Source organism: Oncorhynchus clarkii, chromosome 2 (genome assembly GCF_045791955.1).
Source record: "Oncorhynchus clarkii lewisi isolate Uvic-CL-2024 chromosome 2, UVic_Ocla_1.0, whole genome shotgun sequence".
In the NCBI taxonomy this organism is placed as follows: Eukaryota; Metazoa; Chordata; class Actinopteri; order Salmoniformes; family Salmonidae; genus Oncorhynchus; species Oncorhynchus clarkii.
In genome coordinates this window covers 79,730,277-79,752,605 of record NC_092148.1, presented here as the reverse complement: position 1 = coordinate 79,752,605, position 22,329 = coordinate 79,730,277, and the positions used below count along the sequence as shown (strand labels likewise).

Genomic DNA, 22,329 nt, shown 5'->3' with positions numbered 1-22,329 from the left:
ATCAAACAGGTGTTTGATACCGTTCTATTCACTCCATTCCAGCCATTATCATGAGCCAGCCTCCCCTCACCAGTCTCCTGTGATGGATACCCACATGTCATAACCTATCATTAAATAAAACATTTATGGAATCCAAGTTTAGACTGAATTGACTAGGGCCTGGATTATTTTCTGCTCAGGTCACATGGTCAGGAGGGTTGGATAATGACCCACTCTAAGGAGGCTGTGGTCTTTACCTGTAGGGGAACGTTCCAGGCCATGTAAACATGGTTCTTGTATTCGTCCATCCACACCTCGGCCACCCTAAGTGCATTCCGCCGCACATGAGCAGTCAGGTCTTGAGTGTAGGGCTTGTGAGCACGCTCGATATGCGCTATCCGAGAACAGGGCAAAACCTCCACACTGCCCCCACATTGCCATACCTGGAGTTACATACAGAGTCCAAATAACATATTTCAAAAGAGGTAGGAAGTTGAGTATATCCTCGGAAGTGTACAGAGCTCAGTAGTGAACACAGGGTTAGATGTAAGGAAGTCAGCGTCAGTAAATTATCTGTCATATAAAGACTGTCTACCACATCTCACACAAACTTTTGGACTACTGTAGAGCTACCACGTCTCCAAACATCTTTTACGAATCACCATATTTTGTAAAATAACTTACTGTAAAGGGTTATTAGGAGCTATTATTTAGCATATAATGTGTATGAGAGAGAGAAAGTCAAAGAGAGTGAGAGATGGTGTGTGCAAGAATCTTATTTCATCCTCCAATATTCTCCTGCTGGGTAGAGCCCCAAGAGCTCTTCCTTTACTTTCTCTCAGAGGAAAATCCTTCTCATGGGGATTATACGGAGCATGTGCCTACTGTTTTGGACTGGAGACAACTGTTTTGGACTGCCAGACAACATTACACCTGGCCGTACATGGGTGTGAAAGGTATAAGGAAGTGTCCAGCACTAGAAATATCAGTTATTACGAGTGCTGAATTGTTTCACCCACATGTTCATGGTCATGAACTAAACACACAACTTGGTCAGGAACTCAAAGGAAAAGTTAGCTAACCGCGATTTAATCAGAAAATGACTGCCTGCTGAGATAAGATTCTAAAGTAATCTAATTGGAAAAAAATCAGCAGTAAATATACAGTGGGAAAACAGACATAATAAAGATAGACCTATAAATAAAGTCTTTATTAAAGCATAACATGTGTTTATGGGGTACCAGGGAGGAAGCATTGGTAGAAAAACAGACAAATCCCATTACTGATGATTCCCCTTGTTTTGGCAGGCCTAAATAGAACTATTCACTACGGGAGATGTTATGCCCTGTGGAAAGAAGTGTAATTCCGGATTCCGTTAACAAAATTCCTCATTTACATTGACAACACTGATTATCCATGACTTGAGTTTCTGTTATCTGCAAAGATAGAGGGGATTACATATGCACTCGCACACATAGCCTGTTAAGACAGGCTACGCTTTTTCTGTACTGTACTGAAAATAAACTCCAGCACCCTGGTAATCGTGATTCTCCACATATTCAATGGATCTTTATACCAACATCTGGTCTCAATAGGGTTATACACTACATGGCTAAAAGTATGTGGACACCTGCTCGTCGAACATCTCATTCCGTAATCATGGGCATTAATATGGAGTTGGTCCCCCTTTGCTACTATAAACAGCCTCCACTCTTCTGGGAAGGCTTTCCACAAGATGTTGGAACATTGCTGCGGGGATTTGCCTTCATTCAGCCACAATAGCATTAGTTAGGTCGGCCACTGATGTCGGGCGATTAGGCTCGCAATCGGCGTTCCGATTCATCCTAAAGGTGTTCGATGGGGTTGATGTCAGGGCTCTGTGCAGGCCAGTCAAGTTCTTCCACACCAATCTCAACAAACCAATTCTGTATGGACCTCACTTTGTGCACGGGGGAACATGAAAGGGCCTTCCCCAAACTGTTGCCACTAAGTTCGAAGCACAGAATTGTCTAGAAAGTCATTGTATGCTGTAGTGTTAAGATTTCCCTTCACTGGAACTAAGGGGCCTAGTCCGAAACATGAAAAACAGCCCCAGAAAATTATTTCTCCTCCACCAAACTTTAGTTGGCACTACGCATTCGGGCAGGTAGAGTTCTCCTGACATGCTTCAAACCTAGATTAGTCTGTCGGACTGCCAGATGGTGAAGTGTGATTCATCACTCCAGAGAACGCATTTCTACTGCTCCAGAGTCCAATGGTGGCAAGCTTTATACCACTCCAGCTGACACTTGGCATTGCGCATAGTGATCTTAGGTTGCGGGTGGCTGCTCGGCCATGGAAACCCATTTCATGAAGCTCCCGACGAACAGTTCTTGTGCTGACATTACTTCGAGAGCAGAATATGTGAGCATAACGGATCTGGAGCGGAGCAAGGAGCGTGTCCAATTTGACTGGAGCGAGATTCACAAAGGCTGGAGCGTCGGCCTTCTTGCCTGCTCCAAATTCTCTACAGTAGCATTCACTTCACAAGCTCAGGGCATGCCTACCTCATCATGCATTTGTAGTATACCTGTGTGCTGCTATAGCCCCCTGATTTAGCTACTGAGTTAGCTAAATATTTTCATAAAGAAACTGATTAAACACACAGGTGCTAAATCAAGGTGACTTACAAAGATGAGGTCCAAGAGCAAGAGAGGGAGTGTGTTGTCCACAACTAAAGAATCATTGTGGAATCTGAAAATAATCGTATCCCAAAAACAATCCTAAAAGAAAGGAACGAGGTGGGTCATTAACTAAGTGTGTCATTGTAGCAAAGTATTATAAACAAAAAAATCTGATCTCTTAAACGTTTCATTCATTTTCGTACAATTATCTATACAATGGGCCATAATTGATTTTTGGCCATATAGGCCTGGCATATTCCTACATTCAAAGAGCATTTTTTTTAAACTGGCAAGAGAGTGGCCAAAAGGGTGTTTATCATCCCCAGTGGCTTTGCAAGTGTGGAGAGGATATTCTCCACTTCTGGCCTGTTCTCCAGGCACCATCACATGAGCTTGATTTATTCCAAAAATAATTTAAAAAAGGCACTAAGTAATTCTTTGTTTAATGTGTATTTAATTCTAAGTAAGTCACAGCCTACATGCGCAATTTACAGACTATAAAGATTTAATACAACTAAATGTTGTTTAAAATGCTGAGCGCTTTATGTCCCTACTAGCCTATTGTGACGCACTCACAAATGCTTCACAATGCATTTCTAATTAGGCTATAGTCTTCAAATAATTTAAATAATATCACCTAAATAATTCATTTTCGTTCCTTATTAGGCTTCCTGTCTGGCTCATGACCTATTTAGACTTTTTATATGCTGTTTTATATGTCATGTAGCCTATTTGAAATTATGTTCGCTTCTTACATTCACATTTTCATGTTTATTCAAATACTTTTCATTCAAATCCATATGGTTTAGTTTCAATACTTAAAAAACAATTGGTAGGTCCAGGTAGTCACAAAAATAGATGGGTGTTGGTTAAATTGTGATTTGAATGAATGGAGCTTATTTGGAGCGGCAGTTGTTTTTCATGTGAGCACGGAGCAGTTTTTAGCGGCACAGTATGAAAGCACATGGAGCGATGACCGATGAGTGGGATTTCCAACGGCTCAACTCCACTCAGGTGCTCTGTTCAAGAGGCAGTTTGGAATGGTAGTGAGTGTTACAACCGAGGACAGATGATTTTCAGCACTCGGTGGTCCCATTCTGTGAGCGTCTATCATAGACCATAACGGTCTACCATTTCGCAGCTGAGACATTGCTGCTCTTAGACGTTTCCACGTCACAATAACAGCACTTACATTTGACCAGGGCAGATATATGATGAACTGACTTGTTGGAAAGGTGGCATCCTATGACGGTGCCAGTTTGAAAGTCACTGAGCTCTTCAGTACGGGCCATTCTACTGCCAATGTTTGTCTGGAGATTGCATGGCTGTGCTCGATTTTATACGCCGGTCAGCCTAATCCACTAATTTGAAGGGATATCCACATACCTTTGACCATGTAGTGTATGGACAGTCCTGGAACTTTTTCCGTATTTCCACACAATAAGAATTTCCCATTTAGCCAGCAGGTTAGAGTTTTTTGTCATGAATCTTATTCTGGAGGCAGCTCTGCAGAATGGTCACTAGCTGGCACAACCACAAAGTCATAAAATGTGATTTTAAACCTAACCACACTGCTAAACCGAATGCCTAACCCTAGCCTTAAATTAAAGACCAAAAAGCAATTTTTTGTTTACATACATTTTTACAATACAGACAATTTAGAATTTAGAACTGGCCCATCTAAAATCGCTCAGTTCTGCCTCCAGGACCAGACCCATCCCAATAAACATCAACCTCCACTTGCCAGATCCATAATGTAATACATAAAGCAATACAGTTGCTAGAGAGCACATTTCTCCCTTCAGAAGGATGAAGTTAGCCATTTAGAGAAGCTACTGTAAGATGCAGTCTAGGGAGTGACAGCTGGAAACACAGCTGCTCTGATCAATTATTATAACACCCGGTCTTCAGAGTGAAGGACGGGATTTACTCCTACAAAAGAGTTGGCTGTTCCCTTCCCTCCTGATACTGCAGGACTACAAAGCTGCAAGGGAAAGGATGCACAAATATCAACACAGGACCCACTATAGAAATAGAATGAATATAACAGGATTCCCCATTCAAGTCAATGATGGAATAATGGGTGGACTGGCAGCCATTTTGAGGGTGCCCATGCCAGGAAGTAAAAGCAGGAAGTGTACCATTCAATCTGTGCTGTGATTTGTTGAGTCAACTCAACTGACATTAGAAAAACTACATTCCTTCAGTTGGCATCATTTAAACAAATCAGTGGAAGGTGGTGGAAGGAGCTATTGGAGGACAGGCTCATTGTAATGGCTGGAATGGAATGAATGGAACAGAGTCAAACGGGGTTTCCATATATGTGATGTGTTTGATACCGTTCCAGCCAGTACAATGAGCCCGTCCTCCTACATCTCCTCCCACCAGCCTCCACTGGAATAAACATTCTACATTACCATGGCAATCCAGCATCAGTAATAGAACATTCCAAATAACAATGGAAATTGTTGTATCACACTACCAGGCAGCCATTGCGAGTGTCCGCATGAGAACCAATCAAATTGCCAGGTTTGAGCTTGCAAGCCCGTTTCTATTCTATGTGCAGTGTGCATGTATGTCCCATAGTAATTAGGGTTCGTCTAAGTGTATTTTTTATATACTTTCAGATCTATGGCTATATGTAAGTGTGCAAGTCGCTGAGCTGGTCGAGTTTCAGCACACCATGGGGGAAGGTGGGGGTTCCTGACATACTGCAGCTCCTCCCATGGCCCTTCTGGAGGAGTGCTGAGCTGACTGGTTGTGTCTGCCAGCAACATACAGTAGTGCAGCAGTGGATTATACACACACTAATGAGTTTAAGAGTCGTCAAATCCTAACTTGAAATCTGGGCATGTACGTAACAGACTTGTGTAAATTACTCATCGATGTCAATGGGGGACCGATCTCAAGTTAGGATTTGGCTCTATTTAAACATATTATTGAGCTGATTATAATTTGGACTCCACTCACCCTGATGCCAAGCTCCACATTCTCTCCACCATAGACCTCCATTCCCTCATCCAATAGACCAATCTTCTCAAAGTACTTCCTGTCCACCACAAAACAGCCAATTAGAGCTGGGCTCCTGGTACAAAGATGGCAAAAGAGAGAGAAACAGTCATTTATGCGCTTTAGTTCTGTGAACTACTTCCTAGTACTTGCTCATTTATTTGTAACACTAAGTGCTCAGCACATTTGATTTCATGATAAACATTTGTTTTCAATAATAACCCTACAAGGTTGTTTGCCTATTCCTTTTTTTCTGTAAAGAATAAGCATGATTTTCTGCATCATGTTACTAAGTAACGGCTGTCCAGAAACAAAGAGCTTTGATCTACATCAAACTGATGCAACAGGTTCACATACATAGTTCTTACATTGTTCTGTTATCAAAATCAAATACTAAACAACATGTGGGTTTCTCAATGCCAACAGAAACAGTGCCAGTGAAATAGCAGAAGACAACAGTTGAGTGTTTAAGTCTTAGCTGACAGCAACCTGATAGGGGCGGTGGTGTTGTGCTGGGTCCACCAGGTTTTGGGCGGATTCAGGTAGCGACACCACAGCTCCCAGTCGAAGCCCTGAGCAGACAGTGGATACTCCTCGATCTCAAACGTGTCATACTTGATGTTGTCAAATGACGGTGAGATGATGCGCGTTCTGTCTTCCTTGATCCTGAGCAGGATGGGCTCGGCCCTGATGGGAAGACAAGGCATGGTGGGACGTTCTGAAGCTTTGAGATACATTGTGTCTTTTTCCAATGAAACCGATATGAGGGACAACACCTTTCACCATACATTTTTCATCACTTCCCTAACATCACAGGAAAGATGGGGGGAAACAGTGGGAATGTGGGACTTTCATCCTGCCCACTGATTGTTAATGGCTCCTTATGAGTTCCCGTCCTATGGCTATAGGTTACAGTATTCCACGCCACACACAGAATATGAGATGTGTTGATTTGGTGGGTGAAACAAATTAGGTTGGACAAAGCGTATTACCATGTACAGTGCATTTGGAAAGTATTTATACCCAATCTACATACAATACCCCTACAATGACAAAGCAAAAACAGGTTTATAAATTGTAGCAAATATATATATATAAAAAAAGGAAATATCACATTTACATAAGTATTCAGACCCTTTACTCAGTACTTTGTTGAAGCACCTTTGGCAGCGATTACAGCCTCGAGTCTTCTTGGGTATGACGCTACAAGCTTGGCACACCTGTATTTGGGGAGTTTCTCCCATTATTCTCTGCAGATCCTCTCAAGCTCTTTCAAGTTGGATGGGGAGCGTTACTGCATAGCTATTTTCAGGTATCTCCAGAGATGTGCGATCAGGTTCAAGTCCGGGCTCTGGCTGGGCCACTTAAGGACATTCAGAGACTTGTCCCCGAAGCCACTCCTGCGTTGTCTTGGCTGTGTGCTTAGGATTGTTGTCCCTTCACCCCAGTCTGAGGACCTGAGCAATCTGTAGTAAGATTTCGTCAAGGATCTCTCTGTGGGCCTCCTGAGTGGCACAGTGGTCTAAGGCACTGCATCGCAGTGCTAGCTGTGCCACTAAAGATCCTGGTTCGAGTCCAGGCTCTATCGCAGCCAGCCGTGACCTGGAGAACCATGGAGTGGCACACAATTGGCCCAGCATCATCCGGGTTAGGGGAGGGTTTGGCAGCAGGGATGTTCTTGTCCCATCGCGCACTAGAAACTCTTGTTGCAGGCCGTGCGCAATGCACGCTGACAAAGTTGCCAGATGTACAGCGTTTCCTCCGACACATTGGTGCGGCTGGCTTCCGGGTTAAGCGGGCATTGTGTAAAGAAGCAGTGTGGCTTGGCTGTGTTGTGTTTCAGAGGAGGCACGGCTCTTGACCTTCGCCTCTCGAGTCCGTAAGGGAGTTTCGGCAATGGGACAAGACTAACTACCAATTGGATACCAAGAAATTGGGGAGAAAAAGTGAGTAAAAAAAATAAAAATAAAATAAGGATCTCTGTACTTTGCTCCGTTCATCTTTCCCTAGATCCTGACAAATCTCCCAGTCCCTGCCGCTAAAAAACATCACCACAGCTGCCACCACCATGTTTCACTGTTGGGATGGTGCCAGGTTTCCTCTAGATGTGACACTTGGCATTCAGGCCAAAGTGTTCAATCTTGTTTTCATCAAACCAGAGAATCTTGTTTCTCATGGTCTGAAAGTCCTTTGGGTGCCTTTTGGCAAACTCCAAGTGGGCTGTGCCTTTTACTGAGGAGTGGCTTCTGTCTGGCCACTCTACCATAAAGGCCACAGTCAAGGAAATACACATCTTAACACATTTATATACACAGTGTACAAAACATTAAGGACACCTGCTCTTTCCATGACAGACTGACCAGGTGAATCCAGGTGAAAGCTAGGATCCTGTATTGATGTACTGTAACTTGTTAAATCCACTTCAAATCAGTGTAGATGAAGGGGAGGAGGTTAATTAAGGATTAAATAAGGATTTTTAAGCACAATTGATTGTGCATGTGTGCCATTCAGAGGGTGAAGGGGCAAGACAAAAGATGTGCCAGTGAATGGGTTATGGTAGTAGGTGCCAGGCGCACCGGTTTGAGTCAAGAACTGCAATGCTACTGGGTTTTTCACACGCAGCAGTTTCCCGTGTGTATCAAGAATGGTCCTCCACCCAAAGGACATCCTGCCAACTTGACACAACTTTGGGAAGCATTGGAGTCAACATGGGCCAGCATCCCTGTGGAACGCTTTCAACACCTTGTAGATTCCATGCCTTGATGAACTGAGGCTGTTCTAAGGGCAAAAGAGGGGGATGCAACTCAATATTAGGAAGGTGTCCTTAATGTTTTGGACACTCAATGTAGTTCTCCTCACTAAAAGGTAACTTGAAGTCTTGTTCGTGGGAGTTTGAGTTTTCAATTTTAGACTAGATAAAACACATCAAGATAGACAGAAAATCTGTTGTCGACTGGCACTAGACAACATGTCCACAGCTCCTGATGATTGTAATGTACAGTAGCAGAGGTGCTAAATATAGCAGTCAGTCGCCCTCTGTCATTTAAAATGACAGACATTATTCAATCAATCATTAAAAATAACCATGTTAGATCTCCACAGGGCTTGCATATGTGTGTAATTACATTTGGAAAAGGATCCTCAGCAGACACACAAATAGCATCAAAGTTGTTTTTTGTACAAAAGGCCTCAGATCAATGTTAATATGAACAGCCAACCTGTAATTATATCAACATGTTTCTGTGCATAAAAGACAAGCCGAGAGCCTCATGTACTCTGCTTTTCAAGCAATGTCATCGCATTGAGGCAAATTACTTTATTGGTCGAAGACATTAAATCTGGTAGCTCTGAGAAGTGAGGAGACCTGTGTGTTCTGAGATCTGTGCCAAAGCACTTCAGGAGTAAGTGGGGTTATTTTGAATTGAGCCCAGGCTCTTCAGAGATATGTGCGTCGGTCGGCCTGTCAAGCTGTGGAGAGAATGATTAACAGGCACATCAACTCTGTCAGACAACAGGAAGCCCTGATACACTCGGTTGCCATGGACAACACATCTCATATCTCAACTCCAGTCAGCAGCACGTCAACCCGTTGAGCCCTAATGCCTTTAAGAGCTGAGGGCAGTCACATATTATTCTGACTGAAAACCCTCTACCTCATCTACCAAACTAGCTCTTTTAGGTAATATCTCTAAGGTAATGACTGAGAAAATGCAGCACATATCAATTCTACCGCACTTGCATCAAATATTATAAATGGGCACACAAGGTTTTTAGCTGTTGGACAGATGGGCACATACACATATGGCATCCCAGTCCCTTACCATCCAATGTTGAACTCCACGTGGGCATCGAACAGGGCCACGACGGGTGCGCTGGCGGCCCTCCACCCACTGACCCGGGAGCGGATCAGTCCCTCCTGCTTGTCGTGACGGACCAGTTTGATGAAGTCTGGCCGCTGGGAGTTGGCCTCCTTCACAAAGTGTTGAAGGTTCTCCTTCAGCTCAGCTATAGAAACAGTCGTATATGGATTTGTATAAGCATCACAGAGTCTGTCTGATCTTTACAAAGAAGTGACATTACTGCATGAAACACTGGGAAGCTTTGAAACAGTGTGTATGTATTTCTCATGATGTCTTATAAAAGCCTACACCTGTGAAATCTGCTGAAGGTATGTACAGTGTAGACTACCTAGGACCATCAACTAAACACACTTTTGAAATGTGCTTTACAGCCCGAAGTGCCGTCTATTCCACATTCCATGGTGTAAAGGGTATTTCAAAGGAATAATATTGGGGTTGTGAAAAGTCCTGGAAATATCCTATTATTGAGCAGCCCTCAGCATCGTCTGGTTGAGGGAAGTCCATTCTGCTTTCCCACAAGCACCATCTGCCACCTGCTTGTTTAATTTGTTAGGTGGTCATGGCAGTGGCTTACCATGGCAACGAGAGGGAGTGATTGGGTCATTAAGGGCAAGGATCAGACATCACTGTCCGTTTTCATTCCAGCAGTGTTCGGGGAGTAAGCTGATACACTTTAGGGGACAATATCCTTCAGACATGTTATGTATGACAGTATTCATCATACAACCATGAACTGATTAGGATTAACCAAGTAATATATAGCGATAGTTAGTGGTGAATATACAGTAATTTAACTCATTTAGAAATTAAGAGTACAAATAAGAGGACTAAGGTCGATTAGATTAATTGGATTGTCATGGGAATTAACCCCAGCTGACCCTATGAGGAACCCCACTAAGGATTGCGAGCTGTTAGCCAGACTGAAACTGTACAGAACGGAAAGTGTCTTATTGTTCAAAGTGAGCCAACTGCCAAGGAATTAATTAGAATATCAACGGCCACAAAGGAACATTTTATAGCTTCATTTCCACTCTCAGTAATACTCTGCCTCTGGGCTACAGTTCCGTTTTCCAATTCATTTGCATTACGGATGCTCCTCTCTTTTTAATCCAATGATTCAATGTTTATAGCCTGAAATAGGAGGCCTTAATAAAAATATTAATTCAAAAGAAGCAGCCTGTTTCTTTTTTATCCCTCTGCTGGACTCGTTTGACCCTCATTTGTCACCATAATATGATACATGTTCAGTCAAGTATGCAGCTCAAACACCTTGATCAGTCTAGGTAAAACAGAGCCTTTAAATCTTCTCACTTCCCTCTGGCTCTATAGCTGATCAGTATGCAGGTCTGTCCTGCTGAAATAACTAGGAAAACAAATAAGTTAATTGGGAGCTGTGTGAAAGTAATCCATTCAATTGGCAAGCAACACCAGCAATGTTGTTTTTGATATTGTAAATGTGTATAGGGGTAGATACATTTTTTAAAGAACATTAAAGAGAAAATTCTGATGTACTCTCCGTCCTCAAGCATGTCAAGTGTGAATTGATCTATGTATGATGATGTAAATACATAGTGTGTAGGCATGCATTTATGCTTGCTAGTAAGCAGCCTGAATGGCTTCCTGTTTTCAATGCAGTTTGTATATTTTGTAGGCTACATTTGGTAAGAATATAGGAGTTACCATTGTTGCTGTTGTCATCAACCAGGATGATCTCCTTGAGGAGGTGGGAGGGAGTTCTGTTCATGGCTGTGTGGATGGAGCGCAGGATGACCGACAGGGCCTCGTTCACAAAGATAAAGATGATACTGACTTGGGGGAGATCGGAGGGGTACGACATGTTTCTGCACCTGAGGAGAAACCGCAAACAGACAAGATATGAAAAAATAACTTGTATAAATATTTGTTTTAAATGGATGATAAAAAGGAACCAACAGAAGGGTCAAAGGTCACTGACCCATCAGGCCTGAGGTCTGGGATGGGTCTGGTCAGAGAGAGGCGGTCACTGAGGTAGCCATTGTAGCCGTAGTACTGGAACTTCTTCAGCGCCACCCGGCGACTCTCAGGACCAAGGTCATGACCCCAGCGGACAAACAGGGAGGAGAGGGACTCCCCTGCTTTTTCTTCACTGTCCTTATCCTTTTGGGGCACCTCTGTAGGAGAGAGGAAGAGAAGAGATAAAATGTGTGGCTGAGCAGTAGAAAGAACATCGTTTACATTCATGACGTTGCCACATACTTTACATAGCTTACATTAAAGAGATTTATACCAGGTGGTGAAGAGTCATTGTATTCAGCATGATAACAGGCACACTTCCTGGAAAACATTAGCATTTGAATTGATCCATCATGTGAAACGTTGCTATGTGTTACTGAGGCCTCGGACTAATGATAATACACATGCATATTTCAACTTTTCTGGTCGTCTACTGAAGCAGCAATACCAAACAGGTTAGTCCTACTATATCACATTGTCTGGACAATACGATAATCTCTGTCACTCAACACCAGTATTGTGAGCTAAAAGAACGCAACCCAGTGGAAAGTTACTGAGGTATTTACAGCGAGGGATGAAATGACTTCACAAAGCACAACGAGTGATGAAGGGCTTGGCGCAGGTAATTACTGAATGCTAATTATCGTCCGAGGTTATTGAATTATAGCCACTACATTGCACTCTCTCTCAGTACTAAGTCATTCATCTCTGCCACGACTGGGACCCCAAAATGTGCTACTAAGGGCACAACTATATCTGAGGAGGATGTTGACATGAAGGGTTCAGTACGCAGGGTCTCCTGACAGCACAATAATACTCTGATTAAATATACACTACATGACCAAAAGAATAGGGACATCTGCTCGTCAAACATCTCGTTCCAAAATCATGGGAATTAATATGGATTTGGTCCCCCCTTTGCTTCTATAACAGCCTCCACTCTTCTGGGAAGGCTTTTCAATTGATGTTGGAACATTGCTGCGGGGACTTGCCTTCATTCAGCCACAATAGCATTAGTGAGGTTGGCCACTGATGTTGGGCGATTAGGCCTGGCTCACAGTCAGCATTCCAATTCATCCCAAAAGGTGTTTGATAGGGTTGAGGTTACGGCTCTATGCAGGCCAGTGAAGTTCTCCCACACCAATCTCAAAAAAAACATTTCTGTATGGACCTCGCTTTGTGCACGGGGGAATTGTCATGCTGAAACAGGAAAGAGCCTCCCCAAACTTTTGCCACAAAGTTGGAAGCACAGAATCGTCTAGAATGTCATTGTATGCTGTAGCATTAAGAATTTCCAAGCTGTTTAAAAGGCACAGTCAACTCAGTTCATGTAAACTTCTAACCCACTGGAATTGTGATACAGTGATAAGTGAAATAATCTGTCTATTTACAATTGTTGGAAAAATGACTTGTGTCATGCACAAAGTAGATGTCCTAACCGACTTGACAAAACTATAGTTTGTTAACAAGAAATTTGTGGAGTGGTTGAAAAACGTGTTTTAATGACTCCAACCTAAGTGTATGTAAACTAGTTTTAATGACTCCAACCTAAGTGTATGTAAACTAGTTTTAATGACTCCAACCTAAGTGTATGTAAACTAGTTTAATGACTCCAACCTAAGAGTATGTAAACTAGTTTTAATGACTCCAACCTAAGTGTTTGTAAACTTCCCACATGAAATCAGTCAAAATAAGACATGGTATCAAGAACAAGATGAAATTAGATGAAACGAGGCACTTACGATTCCCCACATGGCAGTTTCTTGTCGTTGATGCTAGCTATCTGAGGTCTTTTTCTCCAAACTGTCAACAGTACAGTATCCCTATGGGAAATGGACAATATTACATAGTTTTCAAAGCTCAATGAAGGAGATGTGTGCATTCCGTCTGTTGAGTAACTGTATTAAATTATATTTCATACAATCTGCAAAATCTATGAGATGAAATAATTCTACACAATCCTATTTCCAGAAAATTATTGTAAATATGTAACGCTGAGAGCAGGTAATTGCTTCTTCCGCACACTGGCTCTGATGTATGGCTTGTAATTTTCAGCTTGGTAATGGCATTCACAGTGTAGTTGGAAAAAAATATACAAAAGAAAAATTGTAAAAATCGTTCAGTGTCTTTTTCCCACCTCAAATTCATGAGCAGCCGTAAGAGCCGGGTAAATGTTTACCATGGGCTCTAGGCAGGCTGTATAGTTCTGTATGTAACATATTTGGCCTGGCCCAGGCCCCCAACACACATCTGAGCCATAGTGGACCTCTGTGGTTAATCATGTGGAAAAGAGGTGAGGCGTGCAGGCATTTATGAAGGCTTCAATGGACAGTAGTGTTTTGGACTGGAAAAAGTAGCCACATGGGAATGGAACACTTTGCTGTTGTCTTGATGCCAAAAGCTACCAATTACACAAGTAGTGCATGAGTTTGAAGTCATTTACAGTCATGAAGTTAACATAGTCAAATAAAATGTTATTTGTCACATGCACCTTATACAACACCTTAGTGAAATGCTTACTTACAAGCCCTTAACCAACAATGCAGTTAAGAAAAATAAGAAATAAAAAGTAACAAATAATTAAAAGGGGGTACAGGTACAGAGTCCGTTTGCTGGTGAGTCGAGGTAATATGTACATGTAGGTAGAGTTATTAAAGTGACTATGCATAGATAATAAACAGAGAATAGCAGCGGCGTAAAAAGGGGGGGGGGGTCAATGCAAATAGTCTGGGTAGCCATTTTATTATATGTTTAGGAGTCTTATGGCTTGGGGGTAGAAGCTGTTCAGAAGCCTCTTGGACCTAGACTTGGCACTCCGGGACCACTTGCCGTGCGGTAGCAGAGAGAACAGTCTATGACTAAGGTGGCTAGAGTCCTGGACAATTTTAGGGCCTTCCTCTGACACCGCCTGGTATAGAGGTCCTGGATTGCAGGAAGCTTTGCCCCAGTGATGTACTGGGCCGTACGCACTGCCCACTGTAGTGCCTTACGGTCGGAGGCCGAGCAGTTGCCATACCAGGCAGTGATGCAACTCTCGATGGTGCAGCTGTAGAACCTTTTGAGGATCTAAGGACCCATGCCAAATCTTTACAGTCACCCGAGGGGGAATAGGTTTTGTCGTGCCCTCTTTACGACTGTCTTGGTGTGCTTGGACCATAAGTTTATTGGTGATGTGGACACCAAGGAACTTGAAACTCTCCACCTGCTCCACTACAGCCCTGTCGATGAGAATGCGGGCATACTCGGTCCTCCTTTTTCTGTAGTCCACAATCATCTCCTTTGTCTTGATCACGTTGAGGGAGAGGTTGTTGTCCTGGTATCACACGGCCAGGTCTCTGATCTCCTCCCCATAGCCTGTCTCGTCCAGGATCCAGTTGGAGAGGGAGGTGTTTAGTCCCAGGGTCCTTAGCTTAGTGATGAGCTTTGAAGGCACTACGACAGATTTGTACCTTGTCAGCTCAGGGGTTTGAACTTGCAACCTTGCGGTTACTAGTCCAACACTCTAACCACTACACAGTTTATAATTACATTAATTAAAATGCTAATCCTTTGCACATGAACGCTCACTCCTTCGGGAATAATTGCAATCAATATATATTGACACCCAGTGTGTCGTCGTGATTTCTGTTGGAATCCGGTCCGTCTGCGGAGAGTTTGTTCAGCAGCGCCTCTACCTCTGCTTCCCTGAAGATCAAAGTATTCAGAAATGTTGTCATAGAATAGATGTTTCGGCGGTTGTCGGTCTTCACATCCCAGGTTGACATCATTTCTAGCTGCAGACTAGTAATTAGTATTGAAGATTTGCTCTTATTCTGTAGGGATCAATAGTCTCAGTGTTTAACCATTTCCAGCCATGTAGCCAATGTTCCACGTGGTATGGTTAGGAATTCAATAACTATTCGCATCACAGCTCACGCTCTGAGTCTAAACTCAAACCTGTGCCCCCTCGGTGTCCATCGAGGTACGTGTGGTCTGAAGAGGATTTCCTAAGGAGGGGGTTTTATTCGTAACAATAGAAAAGGAGGTTCTAAGACACCAGATGATGTCTGCTAACGGGGGCGGGCCAATGACTTAGTTAAACTTTAAAGGAAATACAATTCTCTCACATTAAAAAAGGTTTAACATCACGTTACATAATTTCACAAATAGTTTAATCTTTACTCATTTATTTTATACAAGAATTAGACGCAAACCCCATAGAGAATTGTACACATTCAGAGATATAGTTGTGTATCCTGTCCTGTCTGAGGTCACCAAATGAAACACACTCGTCATACCCATCCCTTAAGTGTCCACGGACCATTCCCACCTTCTCACAAGTGGACATTTTGGATCAAATTCCCATTTTGGGGATTCAGGAGCTTGCCATGTGAAAGCCTTCGTTCTCTATGTGTCTCTATCTGCATGACCAGGGGGAGAGAGTCTCTGCCAGGCATTTATGACCTGATAACAGAACCTGTGTGTGAGTGAGTGCGAGAGAGATGCCACAATCTATACCCAGAAAGGGCCACGTCATGACAGCACATATTGATGAAGCCAGTGTGATGTGGTGTACTCCTCAATGCCATCGGAAGAATCCCAAAACATATTCCTTCTGTGCTAGCAAAACAGTCCTGTAGCTTAGCATCGGATTCATTGACCATTGTTTTATTGACCGAGTCACTGGAGCTTCCTGCTTGAGTTTTTGATTGTAAGCAGGATTCAGGAGGATAGAATTATGGTCAGATTTACCAAATGGAGGGCGATAGAGAGCTTTGTACGCATCTCTGTGTGTGGAGTAAATATGGTCTAGAGTTTTTTCTCCCCCTGGTTGCACATTTAACATGCTGGTAGAAATCAGGTAAAACGGATTTAAGTTTCCCTGCATTAAAGTCCCCGGCCACTAGGAACGCCGCCTTTGGATGAGAGTTTTCCTGTTTGCTTATGGCCGTATACAGCTCATTGAGTGCGGTCTTAGTGGTGGTGGTGGTAAATGGACAGCTACGAAGAATATAGATGAAAACTCTCTTGGTCGATAGAGTATCTAATTTTTAAATGTTTAATTTTATTTAACTAGGCAAGTCAGTTAAGAACTTAAGAACAAATTCCTATTTACAATGACGGCCTACCAAAAGGCCAAAGCCCTCCTGCATGGACAGGGGCCTGGGATTAAATTATTATTTTTTAATTATACAATATAAATATATGACAAAACACACAACACTACATAAAGCGAGACCTAAGACAACAACATAACAAGGCAGCAACACAGCATGGTAGCAGCACAAAAACATGTTACAAACATTATTGGGCAAAGTCAACAGCGCAAAGGTGAATTAGGTAGAGACAACAATACATCATGCAAAGAAGCCACAACTTTAAGTAAGAGTGTCCATGACTGGGTCTTTGAATGAAGAGATTGAGATAAAACTGTCCAGTTTGAGTGTTTGTTGCAGCTCGTTCCAGTTACTAGCTGCAGTGAACTGAAAGGAGCAGCGACCCAGGGATGTGTGTGCTTTGGGAACCTTTAACAGAATGTGACTGGCAGAATGGGTGTTGTATGTGGAGAATGAGGGCTGCAGTAGATATCTCAGATAGGGGGGAGTGAGACCTAAGAGAGTTTTTATAAATAAGCATCAACCAGTGGGTCTTGCGACGGGTATACAGAGATGACCAGTTTACAGCGGAGTATAGAGTGCAGTGATATGTCCTGTAAGGAGCATTGGTTGCAAATCTGATGGCCGAGTGGTAAAGAACATCTAGCCGCTCGAGAGCACCCTTACCTGCCGATCTATAAATGATGTCTTCGTCATCTGGATCAGGGTTAGTTTGAAAGCTAGGGTGAAATATGAGAGGAAACCAAGTCTAGATTTAACTTTAGCCTGCAGCTTTGGTATGTGCTGAGAGAAGGAGAGTGTACCGTCTAGCCATACTCCCAAGTACTTGTACTTGGGACCTCTAAAACCTCAGAGGTAGTAATAACACCTGTGGGAAGAGGGGCATTCTTCTTACCAAACCACATGACCTTTGTTTTGGAGGTGTTCAGAACAAGGGTAGAGAAAGCTTGTTGGACACTAAGAAAGCTTTGTTGTAGAGCATTTAGCGCAAGATCCGGGGAGGGGCCAGCTGAGTATAAGACTATCATCTGCATATAAAAATGGATGAGAGAGCGTCCTACTGCCTGAGATATGTTGTTGATGTAAATTGAGAAGAGCGTGGGGCCTAGGATTGAGCCTTGGGGTACTCCCTCGGACTTTATACACTGCACTCCTTGAGAAAGGTAGTTAGCAAACCAGGCTCATGACAAGCTGTAGACCACACTACCTCAAGTTGGTAGGATATACATGCTTGTAGATTGCCCACTTTATTATCCAGCGATTGTACATTGGCCAATAGTAATGATGGCAAAGGCAGATTAGCCACTTGTCGCCAGATCCTTACAAGGCACCCCGATCTCCTTCCGCAATATCGCAATCTTTTTCTCCTGCGAATGACGGGGATGATGGCCTCGTCGTGTGTCTGGAGTAAATCCCTCTCGTTCGACTCAAAATTCTTTGTCCAGTTCAAGGTGGGTAATCACTGTTCTGATGTCCAGAAGCTCTTTTTGGTCATAAGAGACGGTAGCAGCAACATTATGTAGCAAATAAGTTACAAACAATGCAAAAAAACAAAAAAACTGCACGTTTGGTTAAGAGCCCATAAAAACAGCAGCCATCCCTTCCTGTGCCATTACATTTATGGGGGTATAGGTTGTCTGAGGCCTTCTACGCATGTGTCTGATTACAGGCATGCCTTGGGGGGTATGTATTCTGCCTCAACCTGTACAGTACCCCTACCCCCTTAGACCACTGAGAGCCTAGTGTGCTTGATAGGGTAGGGGAGGTGGTTGGGGCTTGTGAGCGCCAAGGTACAGACCAAAAAAGCATGTCACTGTCACCCCTGAGAGCAACTGCCACCAAACACTGATGTCATCATGGCAAACAGCAGGCTGAAGTGACCTTGCTGAGAACATGCTGGCTTGTTTTCAATGTCTGCTCAGCTGTAGTAGGACAATATAGATACCCTCACAGTCTAAAGATCTTCATCACAAAGAGAGCTGCAATGATGAACAGGAATATTATCAGCATTGGTAGAATTTATAGCTACATCATCATGAACCTAAAAAAAACACACACACAAAAAAAGTTTTTGTTATCCATTCATGAGAACACAGCACAAGAACAGATTATCATCAGATGGTCAAATTCTGTGCACAATTGGCAAGTATGGTTGAATCTTTTTACCCTAACGTATGGTAATATCTTGATCCAGTAGCCAGCACAAGAAAACTACATCATGCAGATGGTCACATGCAGTTTAGTGGCCAGAAAGCTGCAGAGGTTGTGAGTTCTTGGTTGGTCATTTTAAGAAGTCACCCTCCCATTAGAACGCAACACTGGCTGACATGCTCTCCAAACTCCTCTGTGTGTGCGTGTGTGTGTGTGTGTCTGTTCAGAGAGGAGAGGCCATGCGCAGTGACAGAATAGTGTGTAGGATACAACAGTGTGGAAGGATGTGGTCATCTATAGGGCCAGGACCATACAAGTATCGCAATATTTTTTCCATGTCAAAAAGGAAAACACGAAGCGGTCCAAACTCTTTGGACCTTTAAAAACTTGCTGTTTCTAAAAATATTCGGTGCTAACTGCTAAACGTTTAAATGTTTTAATAATTTCCTATTTTATATTTGTATTTTCAGTGTCATGTTTAACTCAGACATTTTCATTAGGGGAGCAATGTTAAAACATAAAAACAACTTTTACGGACTGTTGCAGTAATGAGAATTTTGTAGAAATTGTGGTAAAATACATAATAGCTGATTTAAAAAACATGATAAAATAGATAAATACAAATGCTAATCTCAGTGATCGAAGAGGAGATTCTGTGGAAAATGACAAGATTTTGTTGGTCAAACGTCCGTTGTGAGAATGACCCAGTTGCACACTACACTAACTAAAGAAGTTTAGCTGGCTAGCTAGCATTGCTAAAGTTAATAGCTCAGTGATTAAATCAGATGCACTACCAGATCACCTTAGTTTTGTTACCAAATGCGAAGCCGTCTCCAAAACTGCAAGGTGTCTCTACAGTAATAAACCTAGCTGCCAAAAGGAATGTGCTTGTTGGCCAATGTGATACAAAATGCTGCAAAGTAATATGAAAACAAGAAAAGTACAATACAGGTCATAATTATATTAGTGCTAATAGCAAGTGAATTTAGTTAATCCTTCAATTTTGCACTTCTCTATTTAGTAGAGTAACATTTTGTCCTCTCTTAATATTGTAGTTGCCTATATGCCATTTTAAAGCTACCCATCCCAGCCCCCCTCTACTCTGCATAACCACATAAGTTAAACCACGGCCAGATAGATACAGGCAATTCCACAGTAACAGCGTGATGCTGAGACTTCAAAATGTCAAACCAAAACCATACAACTGTATGCACTAGGACTACTTCATTTCTACAGAAAATGTTAAAAACAGATTTACTTGAAGAAAAGTGCAGATGAACAATTTAGACAAAGTTTGCAAGTAAATGTGTTTTTAGATATAACCTATATTACAGCATACACATTCTATTGTTACAGGAACAGTTGTGTTATTATTTGGAGAATACAAGCTAACTAGACATTTTGTACTCCATAAACATCAATAGTGTAATATCTGGATGAAGTAAATAATAAGTATCACGCCCTGACCTGAGATATCTCTGTTTTCTTTATATTTTGGTTAGGTCAGGGTGTGACTAGGGTGGGTACGTTAGTTTTTGTATTGTCTAGGGGTTTTGTATGTCTAGGGTTTTGTAGGTCTTACTGTTTTTTGTAATTCTGTTGGCCTGATATGGTTCCCAATCAGTTCCCAATATTTATCGTTGTCTCTGATTGGGGATCATATTTAGGTAGCCATTTTCCCTTTGGTGTTTGTGGACTCTTGTCTATGTGTAGTTGCCTGTCAGCACTCGTTTGTATAGCTTCAAGTTTCGTTTTGTTAGTTTGTTCAGTCTTTAAATAAATAAGAATGTACGCATACCACGCTGCGCCTTGGTCCGATCCTTATAATGAACGTGACAATAAGGAACATACATTGTAACATGTTTATTGATAGGCAATGCCTCTGGTACAGAGTCTGATTCATGATTTGACCAAGTAACAGCCTTATCCTAACCGGCTCATCAAAGACAAATGTGTAAGAAGTTGGGTGGCAGGGTAGCCTAGTGGTTAGAGCATTGGACTAGTAACCGGAAGGTTGCAAGTTCAAATCCCCGAGCTGACAAGGTTCAAATCTGTTGTTCTGCCCCTGAACAGGCAGTTAACTCACTTAACTGACTTGCCCAGTTAAATAAAACATATTTTTTTATCTAGCTATAAAAAATATTTGTCCACATTCCAGATAGTGTCCATCACCGATTCAGGCAATTGTTGCATTTCTTGGCAACTTACAAAAAGCTTTTAGGGCCAACTGTTACATTGGTTGTCTAGTAGCCAGCTAGTGGGGATACTTGTAAACATTACAGCTAGGTCGTTCTAGCTGTTGTTTCGTTAGCTAGCCAGGTAGCTGCTGTAGGATGGCTAACAAGCTACATTTCAAGTACAGTAGCTAGTTTAACTAGTATTAATGCTAAACTCTGTATTCATCCTTGATCATTTAATTATATGTTACAGAAGAGGGAGAAAGAGATTGGATGGTCCTCTGCCTAGTCGTTAGCTGTGCCCCATAGCGATTTGCGAAGCTACCCTGATCCAGGGGTGTATTTATTACACGATTATTACAAAACGTTGTGGGTTGCAAAACGTTTTGCAACAGAAAGCGTTTACTCCAAACAGAAACCGTTTTGCAATTAAAACAGAGTTTATTGGACAAATTCAGTTAGGACCCTCCCCATTCGTTTTTCTCTTGTTTGGTTCTTAAAAGATAAATGTTATCCATTGCAAGACGTAATGAATACATCCCTGGCTTTTTGGTTTGTTTACAAATCGTGGAGTGTAGGCTGCCAGAGACCATTTGGGCTGTGCACACGGAGAAAGATTGCGATGTCCACGGCAGATTAAGTAGGAGAAAAACATTGGTTTTCTGAGTTTGGAAACTAAACAAGCATTTCCGCATTAGGACAAGAATTACGTCGAAATAGTGGCAGCAAATTCCTCTGGATGGGTCCTTTAAGGCTTCGTAGAGTGTATCCCAGCAGGCTTTGCACTTTAAAGCAAACACTCCCACTCAAATGAGATGATTTAAAGGAAAGTTCTCAGAGCTCTGAAAATTCTCTCGCCAAAGCCTTTGTTTTATCTGTTTGTGTACAGAACTTCAAAATCAGAAAACGTTCCCTCTTGTACAATAATTATTGTGGACCAGTGGTGTTGAAGTGCTGCTGTGCTTGCAGTCTTGTGCCTCAGCTCCGAAATTATTCATTTCATCATAATTGGAACAGATGGTCTTCCCACCTTTTTTCTCAAGTATGAATAATGATGAACCATTTGCAGTGCACCTCGAAAAGTATAAGGTTCTCACCTAGGAAAGCAAGTGAATAAGTGTTAAGCCATTAAGAGACTGTTAGAGCTTTAGTTGTTTGCCAAACTGTTATTTTCAACTATCAGACACCATTTGTAGCTCATCCTGATGTGCTCACATGGTGTGACAGCCTACTGCATCTGTCCAAATGGGCATCGTATTTCACTCTGTTCATCTGTACTAAATCCCCCTCTGTGGGGTATGGATCACCTCCCTCTGCAGTCAGGACACCATCATTATCCATCATGTCTGAGGATTACCCACAAGGCCTGTCAGGAGGCTCTCGCACACACAGCACACACTCG

At 42.4% G+C, this 22,329-nt stretch overlaps 1 protein-coding gene across 1 annotated transcript in view; it reads right to left on the bottom strand.

Moving 5' to 3' along the window:
* Positions 1 to 22,329, bottom strand: part of LOC139382699 (polypeptide N-acetylgalactosaminyltransferase 18-like) — an 83,762-nt gene that overhangs the window by 37,968 nt on the left and 23,465 nt on the right. The window contains exons 2-7 of the mRNA XM_071126800.1: positions 11,466 to 11,661; positions 11,192 to 11,358; positions 9,473 to 9,656; positions 6,141 to 6,338; positions 5,613 to 5,727; positions 237 to 422 (exon numbers count right to left, since the gene is read on the bottom strand). Of these exons, the coding sequence (XP_070982901.1) occupies positions 237 to 422; positions 5,613 to 5,727; positions 6,141 to 6,338; positions 9,473 to 9,656; positions 11,192 to 11,358; positions 11,466 to 11,661 (1,046 nt within the window). The remainder of the gene's footprint in view (positions 1 to 236; positions 423 to 5,612; positions 5,728 to 6,140; positions 6,339 to 9,472; positions 9,657 to 11,191; positions 11,359 to 11,465; positions 11,662 to 22,329) is intronic.